Source organism: Nerophis lumbriciformis, linkage group LG38 (genome assembly GCF_033978685.3).
Source record: "Nerophis lumbriciformis linkage group LG38, RoL_Nlum_v2.1, whole genome shotgun sequence".
NCBI classification, from domain to species: Eukaryota; Metazoa; Chordata; class Actinopteri; order Syngnathiformes; family Syngnathidae; genus Nerophis; species Nerophis lumbriciformis.
Window position 1 is genome coordinate 11,978,317 of NC_084585.2, and position 17,193 is coordinate 11,995,509.

At 38.8% G+C, this 17,193-nt stretch overlaps 1 protein-coding gene across 1 annotated transcript; it reads right to left on the reverse strand.

The window, feature by feature from the left end:
* Positions 1 to 9,803: 9,803 nt before the first annotated feature.
* On the reverse strand, positions 9,804 to 17,182 carry tusc2a (tumor suppressor 2, mitochondrial calcium regulator a). The gene is made up of 4 exons (XM_061932762.1): positions 17,078 to 17,182; positions 16,336 to 16,560; positions 14,201 to 14,321; positions 9,804 to 14,124 (listed from the first exon to the last, which is right to left on the reverse strand). The coding sequence occupies exons 2-4, from the start codon at positions 16,482 to 16,484 to the stop codon at positions 14,059 to 14,061; spliced, it is 336 nt and encodes a 111-aa protein (XP_061788746.1). The 5' UTR covers positions 16,485 to 16,560; positions 17,078 to 17,182; the 3' UTR covers positions 9,804 to 14,058.
* Positions 17,183 to 17,193: the final 11 nt, after the last annotated feature.

Below are 17,193 nucleotides of genomic sequence, written 5' to 3' on the forward strand. Positions count from 1 at the left end.
GGTGTGGTGAAATTATCCTCTGCATTTGACCCATCCCCTCTTTTCATCCCCTGGGAGGTGAGGAGAGCAGTGAGCAGCAGCGGTGGCCGCGCTCGGGAATCATTTGGTGATTTAACCCCCAATTCCAACCTTTGAAGCTGAGTGCCAAGCAGGGAGGCAATGGGTCCCATTTTTATAGTCTTTGGTATGACTCGGCCGGGGTTTGAACTCACGACCTCCCAGTCTCTAACCACAAGGCCACTGACCAGTGCGTAATTGCAGAAGCGCAGACCGGAACGTTGCTCACCTTTTACAAATACAGTTTTTAATGCCCTGGGCCCCTGCGGTGTTGCTTCTACTCCTGGCCTCCTTCCCAACTCTTTTCTGATGTCCGACTTGTGCTTTTTGGGGAACATCCTAACCCTGCTGGAGTTCGCTCGCAGTCACTTAATTGCAATGAGGAACTATGGCGGGATGAACGAACCGCCATGTGGACCAAACCATTTTTAGGAAGAGGCCAAGGGATTGTTAAACTAATTAAGTTAGAATATTGTATGACTTGTGGCTTTGTTTATTAACTCAGCTTCATTTGAATGAATATGTATTACTTCAGTGTATGCATTATAATTTTGTCATGGAGGCAACGGCTGCGAGTTCTTCGAATTGTCATCACTTTTCCCCCTAGACGACCGCCTTGGCTACACGCTGTCATGTTTTTGATTATTTATTTATTTTATTTATTTGAATATCATCTTCTAGGCCAGGGGTCGGCAACCCAAAATGTTGAAGGAGCCATATTGGACCAAAAATACAAAAACAAATCTGTCTGCATGGAGCCTCAAAAAATTAAAAGCCATATTACATACAGATAGTGTGTCATGAGATTTAAATTGAATTAAGAGGACTTAAAGGAAACTAAATTAGCTCAAATATACCTACAAATGAGGCACAATGATGCAATATGTACATATAGCTAGCCTAAATAGCATGTTAGCATCGATTAGCTTGCAGTCATGCAGTGACCAAATATGTCTGATTAGCACTCCACACAAGTCAATAACATCAACAAAACTCACCTTTGTGCATTCACGCACAACGTTAAAAGTTTGGTGGACAAAATGAGACATAAAAAGAAGTGGCATAAAACACGTCCTAGAAAGTTGGAGAAAGTTGTACATGTAAACAAACTAAGGTGAGTTCAAGGACCGCCAAAATTAGTAGGACAAAACGGCACTCGTCAAATACTCGAATCAGCGAAGCATGTTTAATATAAACAGTGTGCTTTATAACAATTAGGGAGGTTTGTGTCATGTTTGTCCTCCTACAGAAACCATATTAACACAAAAAATATATTTTTTTCCCCTTATCTTTTTCCATTTTTGATTCATTTTTGAAAAAGCTCCAGAGATTTTTCGGAGTATAAATCGCTCTGGAGTATAAATCGCACCGGCCGAAAATGCATAATAAAGAAGAAAAAAAACATATATAAGTCGCACTGGAGTATAAGTCGCATTTTTGGGAGAAATTTATTTGATAAAACCCAACACCAAGAATTGACATTTGAAAGGCAATTTAAAATAAATAAAGAATAGTGAACAACAGGCTGAATAAGTGTACGTTATATGACGCATACATAACCAACTGAGAACGTGCCTGGTATGTTAACGTAACATATTATGGTAAGAGTCATTCAAATAACTATAACATATAGAACATGCTATACGTTTACCAAACAATCTGTCACTCCTAATCGCTAAATCCCATGAATGCTTATATGTCTAGTCTCTTACGTAAATGAGCTAAATAATATTATTTGATATTTTACGGTAATGTGTTAATAATTTCACACATAAGTCGCTCCTGAGTATAAGTCGCACCCCCGGCCAAACTATGAAAAAAACTGTGACTTATAGTCCGAAAAATACGGTATATATATAATAAAATATATATATATATATATATATATATATATATAACGTATTTTCCGCACCATAAGGCGCCCTGGGTTAAAAGCCGCGCCTTCAATGAACGGCATATTTCAAAACTTTGTCCACCTATAAGCCGCCCGGTGTTGTAAGCCGCATCTAACTGCGCTAAAGGAATGTCAAAAAAACAGTCAGATAGGTCAGTCAAACTTTAATAATATATTAAAAACCAGCGTTCTAACAACTCTGTTCACTCCCAAAATGTATGCAAATGTGCAATCACAAACATACGTATATCAACATGGACAGAGCTGCGTGAAAAAAGCCACCCGGCCTCTTCGCGTAAACTTAAACTTACCTTAACCACTCGCTCATCTTTTCTTCATCCATCCCTTCGAGTTAGCTTTTATGATGAAGGTCTCTTTTGGCAAGGTCTTCCTTTTGAATATCACCATGGGTGGAAGTTTCATTAGCATGGCAAGCTAGAACCACAGTGAAGGATGACTTCTCATTCCCTGTGGTGCGAATATTCACCGTACGTGCTCCCGTTCCACAGTGCGGTTCACAGGAATATCAGTTGCTGTGAAATAGTAATCCGTGTGCGGATGGAGAGATTGCGTCTTTTCATGAACCGGATCCTTGTCGCTTTGTAGGAGCCATTTTGTGGTCTTTACAGATGTAAACACACAAAGGAAATGAAACGTACGGTGATATCCGCGCGCTTTTTCTTCTTCTACGCGGGCGGGTGGTTGCTTACAGTAGAAGAAGAAGCGCTTCCTGTTCTATGGGGGCGGGTGCTTACCTTGGCGGTTGCTTGCGTAGAAGAAGAAGCGCTTCCTGTTCTACCGGGAAAAAAGATGGCGGCTGTTTACCGAAGTTGCGAGACCGAAACTTTATGAAAATGAATCTTAATATTTATCCATATATAAAGCGCACCGGGTTAAAAGCCGCACTGTCAGCTTTTGAGTAAATTTGTGGTTTTTAGGTGCGGCTAATAGTGCGGAAAATACGGTATATATATATGTGTGTATATATATATATATATATATACATATACATATATATATATATATATATATATATATATATATATATATATATATATATATATATATATATGTATATAGCTAGAATTCACTGAAAGTCAAGTATTTATTCCATTTATTTATGTATATATATATATATATATATATATATATATATATATATATATATATATATATATATATTTGTATGTATATGAAATACTTGAATTTCAGTGAATTCTAGCTCTAAATATACTCCTCCCCCCGCACACCCGCCCCCCGCCCACCTCAACAACCCCTCCCCCCAATCTCCCGAATTCGGAGGTCTCAAGGTTGGCAAGTATGTCCTAACCTAAAGCATAACATTTAGCTAAGACAACTCTCAACCTAAAAAACTTCGAATTTGGGGCATTTGTATCAAGGAAGTGAATTGTGAATTATATTAATATAGCGCTTTTCTCTAGTGACTCAAAGCGCTTTACATAGTGAAACCCATTATCTAAGTTACATTTTTAAACCAGTGTGGGTGGCACTGGGAGCAAGTGGGTGAAGTGTCTTGCCCAAGGACACAACAGCTGTTACTAGGATGGCAAAAGCCATACCAATACTACCAAATCGGTACTTTAAAATGGTGACGGTTTTTAAATGGTGCCTGAACCAGTACTTAAAAAATGGAAAACATGCAAAATAATAAAAAAAAACTAAAGAATGAATAAATGAGAATGTGACCATAGCAGTGAAGTAACCATGAAACAACCTTTTTGTCTCATAATAATTATCATATTAATTGTGTAATAATTAATTTACACACACGCACACACACACAAACGTGTGATGGAGCCCGGGTGGTCCTCAGAGAAAAGGGGTTGGTCTTGGTGCTGAAAAGCAGCACTGTGAAAGTCAGTGGAGCACAAAAAAATCCCCCAGCTAACCACATTGCACCCAAGTACAGGTCAGCAAAAGAACAGCAGGCCTTTTTTGTGGATTTTTTTGTCCGCTCACATATGTTTACATTGCCATTAAGCTTTGGTTGGCTTCCCAGCGGCAACAGGATCCTCAAATTTGAAGGACTGTCGTCTATGCGTGCTGGTTAAAGACTATCATCATCATTATCATCATCATATATCATTAGTGTGCAGCACAATAGCCAAGGATTATGATGAAGAGGAAGCAACACATCCTCCGATGCCTTTGCTGCCATCTAGCGGTGCAACACTTCATTGCATGTGTATAAACTTATATTTCAAAACAGCTGTCAGCCTGTCACGTAGTTTGATTTGCAATTTTTGCCAAATATACTGATTGCACACGTCCACAATGTGCACCAGCGAATTTGTAGTGTATTTTATAACACCAATAAAACAATGATATAGACAGACTTAGACAAACTTTATTGATCCACATGGGAAATTGTTCCACACAGTAGCTCAGTTACAAAGGCTGGAAAGGGTAAGGATGGAAAGGATAATTAATGCAGGTATAAAGTAGATTAAAAATGTACGATAGTAGCAATATAAAATATGTAAAATGTACATATTATATATACAGTATATAACATATACTGATATATTATTATATTATATTTGTATATAATATATAACAATTACCGTGTACAATATTACAGTGTATGTAACAGCTGCAGCATAAAATAGAGAGTAGATCCAGCAGAAAATAAGAGAGGTAGCTAACATCAATCAATCAATCAATCAATATTTATTTATATAGCCCTAAATCACAAGTGTCTCAAAGGGCTGCACAAGCCACAACGACATCCTCGGTATAGCCCACATAAGGGCAAGGAAAAACTCACCCCAGTGGGACGTCGATGTGAATGACTATGAGAAACCTTGGAGAGGACCGCATATGTGGGTAACCCCCCCCCCTCTAGGGAGACCGAATGCAATGGATGTCGAGTGGGTCTAACATAATATTGTGAGAGTCCAGTCCATAGTGGATCCAGCATAACAGTAAGAGTCCAGTCCACAGTGGGGTCAGCGGAGACGGGTCAGCAGCGCAGAGATGTTCCCAACCAATATACAGGCGAGCGGTTCACCCCGGGTCCCGACCCCGGACAGCCAGCACCCCATCCATGGCCACCGGATCTGTGTGTCTCCCCTTCCACAAGGGATAGGGGGGAACAGAGGAGAAAAGAAAAGAAACGGCAGATCAACTGGTCTAAAAAAGGGGGGCTATTCAAAGGCCAGAGTATACAAATTAGTTTTGAGATGGGACTTAAATGTTTCTACTGAGGTAGCATCTCTAACTGTTACCGGGAGGGCATTCCATAGTGCTGGAGCCCGAATAGAAAACGCTCTACAGCCCGCAGACTTTTTTTGGGCTCTGGGAATCACTAATAAGCCGGAGTTCTTTGAACGCAGATTTCTTGCCGGGACATATGGTACAATACAATCGGTAAGATAGGCTGGAGCTAGACCGTGTAGTATTTTATACGTAAGTAGTAAAACCTTAAAGTCGCATCTTAAGTGCACAGGAAGCCAGTGCAGGTGAGCCAGTATAGGCGTAATATGATCAAACTTTCTTGTTCTTGTCAAAAGTCTAGCAGCCGCATTTTGTACCAACTGTAATCTTTTAATGCTAGACATAGGGAGACCTGAAAATAATACGTTACAGTAATCAAGACGAGACGTAACGAACGCATGAATAATGATCTCAGCGTCGCTAGTGGACTGACACTAACGCTTCCAACTGCGTGCCAATAGTTTGGCCGGCTTTCCGGATCAGTTCGTCAATCTGGTTTAAGTCCCTTTTGCTGGTGCTGCTCCCCCAACAAACCACTGCAAAGTACAGGGCACTGGCCACAACAGACTGAAAAAAAATCTCCCAACAGCTTGCTGCACACATTAAAGGACCTAAGCTTCCTCAGGAAAAAGAGTATGCCCATGCCCTTCATGTATGCAGCTCTGCTGTTGTCCTTGCAGTCAGGGACGTGCACATGATTATAGAGGGGCAGGGGCTCAAAGTCAGAAAAGGGCAGGGAAATTTTTTTTGGTCATTTGCACAATATGGAAATTAATGTAGAATTAAATTTGCTAATAGGAAGCTAACTACTTAGCTGTGTGTCCTTTGTAGGTAAAAGTGATTGCCACTTCTTTTGTGTCAACAAATTATTGTCATAATGAGTTAATTCACATTATCATAGGCTTGGAAGACATGAAAAGCAACAAAACACTGGTTTATTATTAGGCTATTTATTGTTAAAGATAAGCACTTTAATATTGAACATTGAACAGTGCAACATGAACTTTGAAAAAAAATACAAAAATAAATACTCAAATGGAAAAAAATTCAATGAGAAAATCTGTCCTTCTTCCCTTAACTTGATGAAAACACCATCAAGTTGTAACTTATGGTCTTTCTCACTTAATGCTCAGACTAAACAACTGAAACGCAATACAGGCCCAAAAATATGGACCAGGGGCCAGTAGAGGGCTGTAGAATGGAGGCCACCCATACCCAAATATGCTCCTCAATGTAAATTCAGGGCTTCCATGATGCTAGTACTTGGTTTTAGCCATGCATTAAGAGGTCTGCTACCCTTAGCTTCTTCCTGGCGCTCCTTCTCCTTCCTTTTCTGTATCCTTTCTTTTTTTGGCATTGTGCTGCAGGCATAATCAACATGAATCAAGTTTAAATACAGATGGTAATATTCCTAACAGATAACCTACATCTTATATCCCCAGAATGCTGAAATTATTATTATTAATAATAATAATAATCATTATTATTATTATTATTACTTTAATTATTATTATTATTATCATTATCATTATTCTTCTTATTATCATTATTATTATTATTATTTTGTTAACCCACACAGTAATAGCAAAGTCACAATAAACTTTATATCTAAACCTCTACTGTGAGAGAAATGTGATCCGCCGTAAACACAGTGCATTTTATTTTGAAAATTAACCTGGTGTTTTATTTTGTATTTTTTACACTACTTCCTGTCCCGCACGATCCGCTCTGCTCTGTGTGGACTTGATGTGCCGTGCTCAATTGATGCGCTGTGCTCCGACGTCTGGCAAAAACAGAAACTGATACATTGAATAATACAGCGTTTTTCTGAAATATTACCCATATTAGATGCTGAATAAGTGGACGGCGACTAGACCATAACTTACTGGTTCAAGTTGCTCCATTGTCACGTGACGTCTCCTCAGGGGCGCAGTTGGCTCTCTCTCCTCTCACTTACTCACTCACTCGCCCTCTCTCTCCCTCTCTGGCGGAAGCGGCAGGGTCAAACAACCCGGTATTACAAGAAAACGTGGAGCTTTTGTACCGCTGTTTTTTTTACATCCCTGACAGGAATTTATTAATGTGATTTAAAAAATTAAAAAAAACACACACAGGCAAAGGGCACTTTTTAAGACGAGGCGAAAAAGGGCAGGGGCTCAAGCACCCATAGGGCCCTATGTGTGCACGTGCCTGCTTGCAGTCCAGTCTGCTGTTCAAGTGGACTCCCAGGTACTTGTACTAGTGCCACCTCCGGGCCCTGGATTTTGATGGGCTCCACAGGGGTATTTCTTCTTGATATAGATAAAAGTTGGTGCTACACTTTGTGGCATAAAGGTGTTCATTAATTACGCTTCCAGTAAATACGATAATAAATAATAATGTTGAGCTCTATTGAAATATACAATATAGTAATAAAAATATCCAAATAAAATAACATTTTATTTAAATTTTTGGTTGTAAATGAGAAAAATTATTTAAAAAAAGTTTTTTAAATAAAAGTTTATTATTGAACAATTGTCCACACAACATATATTCACAATGTACACACACACATTAGGGCACTTTCAACACATCTATGGTTTACAATTATCCATCAAATCTTGGAGAATGATTAAGAGTACAAAAGCCCTCAAATTGATATCTTTGTTAAAAACATTTAAAATGATTTATGTAGCCCTTTTTGGTCATGTTTTATTATTATTATTATATTTAATACTCTATCTGTATTTGCTTTTGTTTTCTTTCCTTGATGTTGAAAGTGCCTTGACTTTTGTGTAAATTATAAATGTATGTTTGTTGTTCAATAAAAAAATAAAATGAAAAATAAAAACTGTCAACATTTTCAAACATCCACACATTCATCACTTGCAACTTTTAAAAACAGTGCTTTTCTATTAAGAAACAGTTTAATTAATTGCCATTACATTTATTAAATTAATGGAAATGTGTGCAAAAATGTGGGTAGCACGGTAAAATAGAGGTTAGTGTGTGTGCCTCACAATAAGAAGGTCCTGGGTTCAATCCCCGGGCTCGGCGTCTTTCTGTTTGGAGTTTTCATGTTCTTCCTGTGACTGCCTGGGTTCCCTCCGGGTACTCCGGTTCCCTCCCACCTCAAAAGACATGCACCTGGGGATAGGTTGATTAGCCCTAGTGTGTGAATGTGAGTGTGAATGTTGTCTGTCTATCTGTGTTGGCCCTGCGATGAGGTGGCGACTTGTCCAGGGTGCAGCTGGGTTAGGCTCCAGCACCTCCAGCGACTCCAAGAGGGACAAGCGGTAAAACATTGATGGATTGATGGTGTGCAAAACTAGATCCGACCAGCTCCTAAAGAGGTGGCTCAGACACATTTTACAACTGTCTGCAGTACTTCATTTACAATAAATAAATAATCAATTATTTATATTTAGTAATCGATTTACAAATTGCGATACATCTAAAAAAAAATGTTTTCCCATACAGTGCAGGAAATATTATAGAAAAGGGGAAATAACGAAAAATAAGTTAGTGAAAGAATAGGTTAGTTGAGCAGTAGAGGATTATTTAAGATTGCATTTGGAACATGTAGTGTACAAAACAATACATACATTTTTTAAAAGATAGGGTTGAATAAAATAATTTAGAGTACGGTATTGGCAACACTAAATTGGCCCTAGTGTGTGAATATGTGAGTGTGAATGTTGTCTGTCTGGGATGTGGTGACTTGTCCTGGGTCTACCCCGCCTATCGCCCAAATTCAGCTGGAATAGGCTCCAGTCCCCGCGCCCCTCTACTGTAAAACATTTCTCAATCAAACAGTGCAGGGAGAGCTGCTGGAGGTGAGGATATTGGTCTTAAGGTATATATCGATGTTAAAACGGGCTAAATCGATTATAAAAAAAGGCCCTACATTTTTTAACGTATTATGACACTAAACTTAGTGTCACTCTTGTCATTTTATGAAACTTTGCAGCCCTGCAAATTCCTTTGGCAAAAATGACGCTGATTGGCCAAAATATACGGGGAAGTTCTCGGCATAAATTGTGAGGCCGCACATAATTTGTGGGGATTGGTTGAATTTGTAGACATTCTTGAATTCCATCATTGTTGTTCTGGTATCAAGCAGTGGTGTGTCGTCAGGGCCAGCAAGGCCTTCTCTGCTGGCCTAACATAACCAGAAATCATGATCATAATTAATGATAAAAGTACTTTTTAAGTTACTTTCCCCAAATATCTAAAGGTATTCATAATCTCTTCATGTCATATTATGCTCCTTCCAATGCTGTTGTTTTTAGTTTTAGTTTGTATCCAATCAGAATTCAGATAGCTTATGTTGCCATGCCGTACGAAATCTACCCGGGGCCTTCAGAATCAACAATGCAGGCATCTATGCATTGTAAGTGAACGGACACATAGAGTTGATAGACAATTGCGAAAGCCAATCAGTTCACGAGTTGTTGTCAGCAAGGCCTTCTAGCTGGCCTAATGCTGTGATTGGATACTCACTTGGGAGCCCCAAGTGAGTATCCAATCACAAGTTGCAAAAACAGGAAGTGGCACCGGAACATACAAGCCATAGAAAACTCACCGGTACAATAACCACGAAGATAAAGTGTTTTTGTCTTACACCTAGTAATCCGCTGTGGACAGACGAAGCCAAGCAATGCAGGTTTAGCGAGCGGAGCACGCTTCCGCGAAGGAAAATACATTTTTTGCAGGCAATTTCATTTTGGCACAACACCGGCGGTGAAATTGGGAAATGCCCGCCACTTTCACACAAATCAACCAACTACGACAGTACCACTGGCTTATACGGGGTCGGATGGGTGATACAAATTGTGAGTTAAAATATTTTATTTATTTTTTCATGTTCATTTGTTTTATAAAATTATTTAAATTTTGACAGTACCACTTAAGATATGTTTTAATTGCTGAAGCTGGTTTATTGAATGTTAAATGCGCCGAAAAATAAGACCCTTTTATACACTGTTGAGGGGATTCAATACACAGTAGTGTGCTCGTGTGTTTCTGTATAGTATCTCCAGCTGTGTCCATGTGGTGACATACATTACGGTATTTTGAGAGGTGAAGTCGGACTAAGTAGGACATCAGGAAAGGCCTGGGTGAGAAACGCACAGCCCGCCTCTGGTATCAAGTAAAGAAATGTGATACGTGACTATTGATTATATTTCTTGTGTCTTATTCGAAAGCAAAAGTCATGCTGTGAATACATTTATTACGTCTTCTTACTTACGACACTCGTCTTCTGTTAACACATGATTTAGGACTGCAGATAAAATATGAACATATCGAAGTAAAAACCTTTCTCTCCTATCACTGAATCTTGTCTCAACATAAGAAAGTGAAAACTTCAAACATCTGAAGAAAAGCTGTCCTGACTGGAGACATTGAGCTCAGTAAATCATTTATTCAAGTATTTCCAACGATTATGTCAAATATGTACAGTGCATCAAGTTCACTAGTGCAGGTCTGAGCAAACGTGATTGAGAAGGCTGACACACACAAAATGTATTTTACGTACAATTATCCTGGAACTACACAACCCATTTGCGCACGCGCGCGCACACACACACACACACACACACACACAAACACACGAAGTTGCTACAATTCCACGTTCCACAAAAGGCATACACTTACTTTTAAACTGTATTTCTGTACAAAGAAGTTTTAGGACCACAGTAAATAAAGACAAATAACAACAAGACATAACAATATTGCAATATTACATGAAACATGAGACATTTTATTGAAAATATTACCAAAATAAAGTAGTAAACTACAAGAAATATTTTTATGGTACTAACACTTCTCATATTTCAGAAATAAGTGTAATATACAATTTTTTAAAAGTCATATTTCTATGGTAATGATATATAAAAATAAAGTAGAAAATTACACAATAAATATAGTTTATTACAATATCGATGTAATATTACAATGAAAAGAAAATGATATATTTGTAAGAAAAACTTCATAATATTACCAGGATGAAGATAATGAAATTAAGTTAATTAAATTATGTAATATTACAAGACAAACAATTTAATTTTATGAGAGTAAAATATATTAAAGAAAAAAATTGGTTGAGAATATACAAATATTTTGAGAATGAAAATGTTGTCATTTGACTCTTATGACATTCTCACAATATTATTAATTCCATCAAAAAAAGAGCACTTTTCTCATAATACCACAGGTATATACACAGTCGTGGTCAAAAGTTTACAATCACTCTATTTTTTTGTGATAGAGTGATTGGAGCACATACTTGTTTGTCACAAAAAACATTCATGAAGTCTGGTTCTTTTATGAATTTATTATGTGTCTACTGAAAATGTGACCAAATCTGCTGGGTCAAAAGTATACGGTTTGGTTACATGTCCCTTGGCAAGTTTCACCGCAATAAGGCCCTTTGGGTAGCCATCCACAAGCTTCTGGTTGAATTTTTGACCACTCCTCTTGACAAAATTGGTGCAGTTCGGCTAAATTTGTTTTGTTTTTCTGACATGGACTTGTTTATTCAGCATTGTCCACATGTTCTCAATGGCATTTAAGTCAGAACTTTGGGAAGGCCATCCTAAAATCTGAATTCTAGCCTGATTTAGCCATTCCAGAATTTGGAGGTAATCCTCCTTTTTCATTGTCCCATTTACTCTCTGTAAAGCACCAGTTCCATTGGCAGCAAAACAGGCCCAGAGCATAATACTACCACCACCATGATTGACTGTAGGCATGGTGTTCCTGGGATTAAAGGCCTCACCTTTTCTCCTCCAAACATATTGCTGGGTATTGTGGCCAAACAGCTCAGTTTATGTTTCATCTGACCACAGAACTTTCCTCCAGAAGGTCATATATTTGTCCATGTGATCAGCAGCAAACTTTAGACGAGCCTTAAGGTGTCGCTTCTGGAGCAAGGGCTTCCTTCTTGCATGGTAGCCTCTCAGTCCATGTCAATGCAAAACACGCTTGACAGTGGACACTGACACCTGTGTTCCAGAGGCTTCCAATTCATTGCAGACCTGCTTTTTGGTGGTTCTCGGTTGACTCTTGATCATCCTGATCCATTTTCTCTCAGCAGCAGGTGATAGCTTGCGTTTTCTTCCTGATAGTGGCAGTGACAAAACTGTGCCATGCACTTTATACTTACAAACAATTGTCTGCACAGTTGCTCTTGGGAAATTAAGCTGCTTTGAAATGGCTACAGTGACTTTCCTGACTTGTTTAAGTCAATGATTCATTTTTTCAGATGTGTGCTGAGTGCCTTTGACTTTCCCATTGTCGTGTTTGTAACCGAGTCTAATGACTGCATCACATGAGCCCTATTTAAATGGGCTCAGAGAAGTCAACAGGTGGCCTCAATCATAATCACTCACATGAAGGTTAGAGGCCATGCCATGAAGCTAATTTGATTTGATTGTAACTTTTCTACATCACCAAAATTGATCATGTATGTTGCTGTATGTATACTTTTGACCCAGCAGATTTGGTCACATTTTCAATAGACCCATATTACATTCTTAAAAGAACCAAACTTCTTTAATGTTTTTTGTGACAAACAAGTATGTGCTCCAATCACTCTATCACAAAAAAAACAAGAGCTGTAGAAATGATGGGAAACTCAAGTCAGCCATGACATTATGTCCTATGTAAACTTTTGACCACAAATGTACATTAATTTCTGGCATTTTTGTTTATTTTCCTCGTGGCCCTAAAAGTCCTTTTTGTTGTTGCCACAACATCAGAGAGAAAAGCAACGCAATTACGTGTTGGTAACGCTAGCTAGCTCCTCCATGACTATGTGTGAATGATATAATTATTAATATTGTTCACTATGATGACAATACTTGACCTGTTGGCAAAGCTAGCTAGCTCCTCCATGACAACGTGATTATTATCATCGATTATTATTGTTATTATTATTATGTTGTTATTGTTCATTATGACCACAATATTTGACATGTTGGCAAAGCTAGCTATCTTCTACATAACTACATGATTATTATCATTATTATGTTATTATTGTTCATTATGATGACAATATTTGACATGTTGGCAAAGCTAGCTTTCTCCTCCATGACTATGTGTGTGTGTGAAAGATATCATTATTATCATTGTTCATTATGATAATGTTAAACTTTGGGCGAAGCTGGCTAGTTTCTCCACAACTATTATTACTATTGTTGCTGTTCAATGCTCATTATGATGCCAAATTTGACATGTTGGCAAAGCTACTTAGCTCCTCCACGACTATGTGTGTGTGAATAATGTAATTCCTTTTGACAACAATATTTGACGCTTTGGCAAAGCTAGCTAGCTCCTCCAAGACCACGTGTGTATTATTGTTCGTTATGATGACAATATTTGTTGTGTTGGCAACGCTAGCTCGCTCTTCCATGACTACGTGTGTGTGAATGATATTATTAATATTCGTTATGACAATATTTGTTTTGTTGACAAAACTTGCTAGCTCCTCCATTACTACCTGTGTGTGTGAATGATATCATTAACATTATTATTCATTTTAATAACAATGTTGACGTTTTGGCAAAGCTAGCTAGCTTCTCCATGACGATGTGTTTGTAAATGATACTATTATTCCTTTTGATAACTATATTTGACGTTTTGGCAAAGCTAGCTAGCTCCTCCATGACTATGTGTGTGTGAATGATATTAATATTATTCTTCACTAAGGTGACAATATTTGATATGTTGGCAAGGCTAGCTAGCTCCTTCAAGAGTATGCGCGAGTGAATGATATTATTTGTATACATTATGATGACAATATTTGATGTTAAATGTCCCAAAGTAAGACAAGTTAGTCCTGCGCTCTTCAGTAGAGTAGGAGTACTTGATATGTGGGATAAAAAGCTTCACACCTCAGAGAGGATGATGGGGAAGTCCACATGGATGCAGGGATGGTCGAGCTTTACAATTCCCTAAAAAACAGTCCAAAATATTTACAGTGATATCTAAAGTCGGATTCACGAACAGCGCTCTTTGGCTCTGGCTCACCTGTGGAATCAGATTCTTTTGAATCCTCTTCAATTTGGACTTTTTCCTGCCATTTTTCGTCACCACCATCTCTTCGTAAAATTCGTGGGCGAGGTCGCCATCCTCGTCGTAGTATAGCGAGCTGCCAACAGGAAGTCAAGTAAACGGCATGTCAGTAATAAAATACAGTCGTGGTCAAAAGTTTACATACACTTGTAAAGAACATGATGTCATGGCTGTCTTGAGTTTCCAATAATTTCTACAACTCTTATTTTTTTGTGATAGAGTGATTGGAGCACATACTTGTTTGTCACAAAAAACATTCATGAAGTTTGGTTCTTTTATAAATTTATTATGGGTCAACTGAAAATGTGACCAAATCTGCTGGGTCAAAAGTATACATACAGTGAAGTGAATTATACTTATATAGCGCTTTTCTCTAGTGACTCAAAGCACTTTACATAGTGAAATCCAATATCTAAGTTACATTTAAACCAGTGTGGGTGGCACTGGGAGCAGGTGGGTAAAGTGTCTTGCCCAAGGACACAACGGCAGTGACTAGGATGGCGAAAGCGGGAATCGAACCTGGAACCCTCAAGTTGCTGGCACGGCGACTCTACCAACCGAGCTATACAGCAACATACATTATCAAGTTTGGTGATGTAGAAAAGTTACAATCAAATCAAATTAGCTTCATGGCATGGCCTCTTACCTTCATGTGAGTGATTATGATTGACGACACATGCTGACTTCTCTGAGCCTTAGGGCTCATGTGATGCAGTCATACAATCGCGACAATGGGAAAGTCAAAGGAACTCAGCACAGATCCGAAAAAACGAATCATTGACTTGAACAAGTCAGGAAAGTCACTTGGAGCCATTTCAAAGCATATTAAGATCCCAAGAGCAACTGTGCAGACAATTGTTCATATGTATAAAGTGCATGGCACAGTTTTGTCACTGCCATGATCAGGAAGAAAACGCAAGCTATCACCTGCTGCTGAGAGAAAATTGGTCAGCATGATCAAGAGTCAATCGAGAACCACCAAAAAGCAGGTCTGCAATGAATTGGAAGCTGCTGGAACACAGGTGTCAGTGTCCACAGTCAAGCGTGTTTTGTATCGCCATGGAGTGAGAGGCTACCATGCAAGAAGGAAGCCCTTGCTCCAGAAGCGACACCTTAAGGCTCGTCTAAAGTTTGCTGCTGATCACATGGACAAAGATAAGACCTTTTGGAGGAAGGTTCTGTGGTCAGATGAAACACAATTTTAGCTGTTTGGCCACAATACCCAGCAATATGTTTGGAGGAGAAAAGGTGAGGCCTTTAATCCCAGGAACACCACACCGACCGTCAAGCATGGTGGTGGTAGTATTATGCTCTGGGCCTGTTTTGCTGCCAATGGAACTGGTGCTTTACAGAGTAAATGGGACAATGAAAAAGGAGGATTACCTTCAAATTCTTCAGGACAACCTAAAATCCTCAGCCCGGAGGTTGGGTCTTGGGCGCAGTTGGGTGTTCCAACAGGACAAAGACCCCAAACACACTTCAAAAGTGGTAAAGGAATGGTTAAATCAGGCTACATTTAAGGTTTTAGAATGGCCTTCCCAAAGTCCTGACTTAAACCTCATTGAGAACATGTGGACAATGCTGAAGAAACAAGTCCATGTCAGAAAACCAACAAATTTAGCCGAACTGCACCAATTTTGTCAAGAGGAGTGGTCAAAAATTCAACCAAAAGCTTGCCAGAAGCTTGTGGATGGCTACCAAAAGCGCAGTGAAACTTGCCAAGAGACATGTAACAAAATATTAACATTGCTGTATGTATACTTTTGACCCAACAGTTTTGGTCACATTTTCAGTAGACCCCTAATAAATTCATAAAAAAAAGAACCAAACGTCATGAATATTTTATGTGAGAAACAAGTATGTGCTCCAATCTCTCAATTAAAAAAAATTTAGTTGTAGAAATTATTGGAAACTCAAGACGGCCATGACATTATGTTCTTTACAACTTTTGACCACGACTGTACATGCCAAAATGGCTTGAAAAAAATGGACGCTCTAAAATGTCCCTTCAATTTTGAAAGTGAATAATATTCATAATAAAATATATACGTGTTCAAATGCATGCCAAACAGGTGTGCTGTTGCATGTACCTTCTCCTGGTAAAGACAAAAGGTGTGGCAATACTGGAACATTTGAGGCGGGCCAATGTCTGCTCATTGGCTTCACAGGTAGAATCACCTGCAGCTCCACTGCCTGAGAAAGGCCACACACCTTTGGCTTTGGATGCACTTCCTCCCATCCTCAGAGGGAAGACATTGTTACTTCTCAGGCGAAGCTCTCATATAAGCCTCTTTATTCCTCAATAATCGGGCGATCTGCAAAAGACAAATCATATCATTATTAATCATCATTGTATCTCTTGTGTTACTGTGCATTGTATTGTGAAGGTGCATACAATACTAGGATTTATGTTATGTAAAATGCAACTATCTTTAAGATTGAGCAGATTTAACTAAATAAGATCTTTATTTTGACCCACTTGTTAGCTTCGTATGCTAGCCTACAGAAATGATAACCAACGAGACCATTCGTCATATCAAATACGACGTTTTTGTTAGACTTGAACGACTCGTGGCGCTTCATGAACGTCTCACCATGGTCTTACTGATATATTACATTATTTACTCAATTATACGTAACAACTCAAAACGTGTCCCGACAATAATCTGCTAGGTGAGCTAAGCTAGCTCATTAGCTTGTTGCGCAGGTTAGCAACAGGAGCTAAATCGCGCAAAGCACCTGTCGTTGAAAAAACAAAACACATTGAGCCTCTTAAATCACAACACCGCACACATAGTTCTATAAAAATGTGTCGCAGTTGGGACGGTTTACCTTCTTTTACACCGTTTATTTGCCATGACGCGAAGCTTTCGTTACTATGGTGGCTGTGGTGGTGACGATCAGCTGATCTCACGCTAACAGTTGCTAGCAAGCATCACCAAACATAA

Excerpts from the sequence above, each read along its gene's own strand:
- tusc2a (XM_061932762.1), bottom strand. The coding sequence starts at position 16,484 with ATGGGAGGAAGTGCATCCAAAGCCAAAGGTGTGTGGCCTTTCTCAGGC. Across the intron at positions 14,322-16,335 it reads TTTGTCTTTACCAGGAGAAG|CTCGCTATACTACGACGAGG; the intron begins GTACATGCAACA and ends TCCTGTTGGCAG. Across the intron at positions 14,125-14,200 it reads AAAAGAATCTGATTCCACAG|GGAATTGTAAAGCTCGACCA; the intron begins GTGAGCCAGAGC and ends ACTGTTTTTTAG.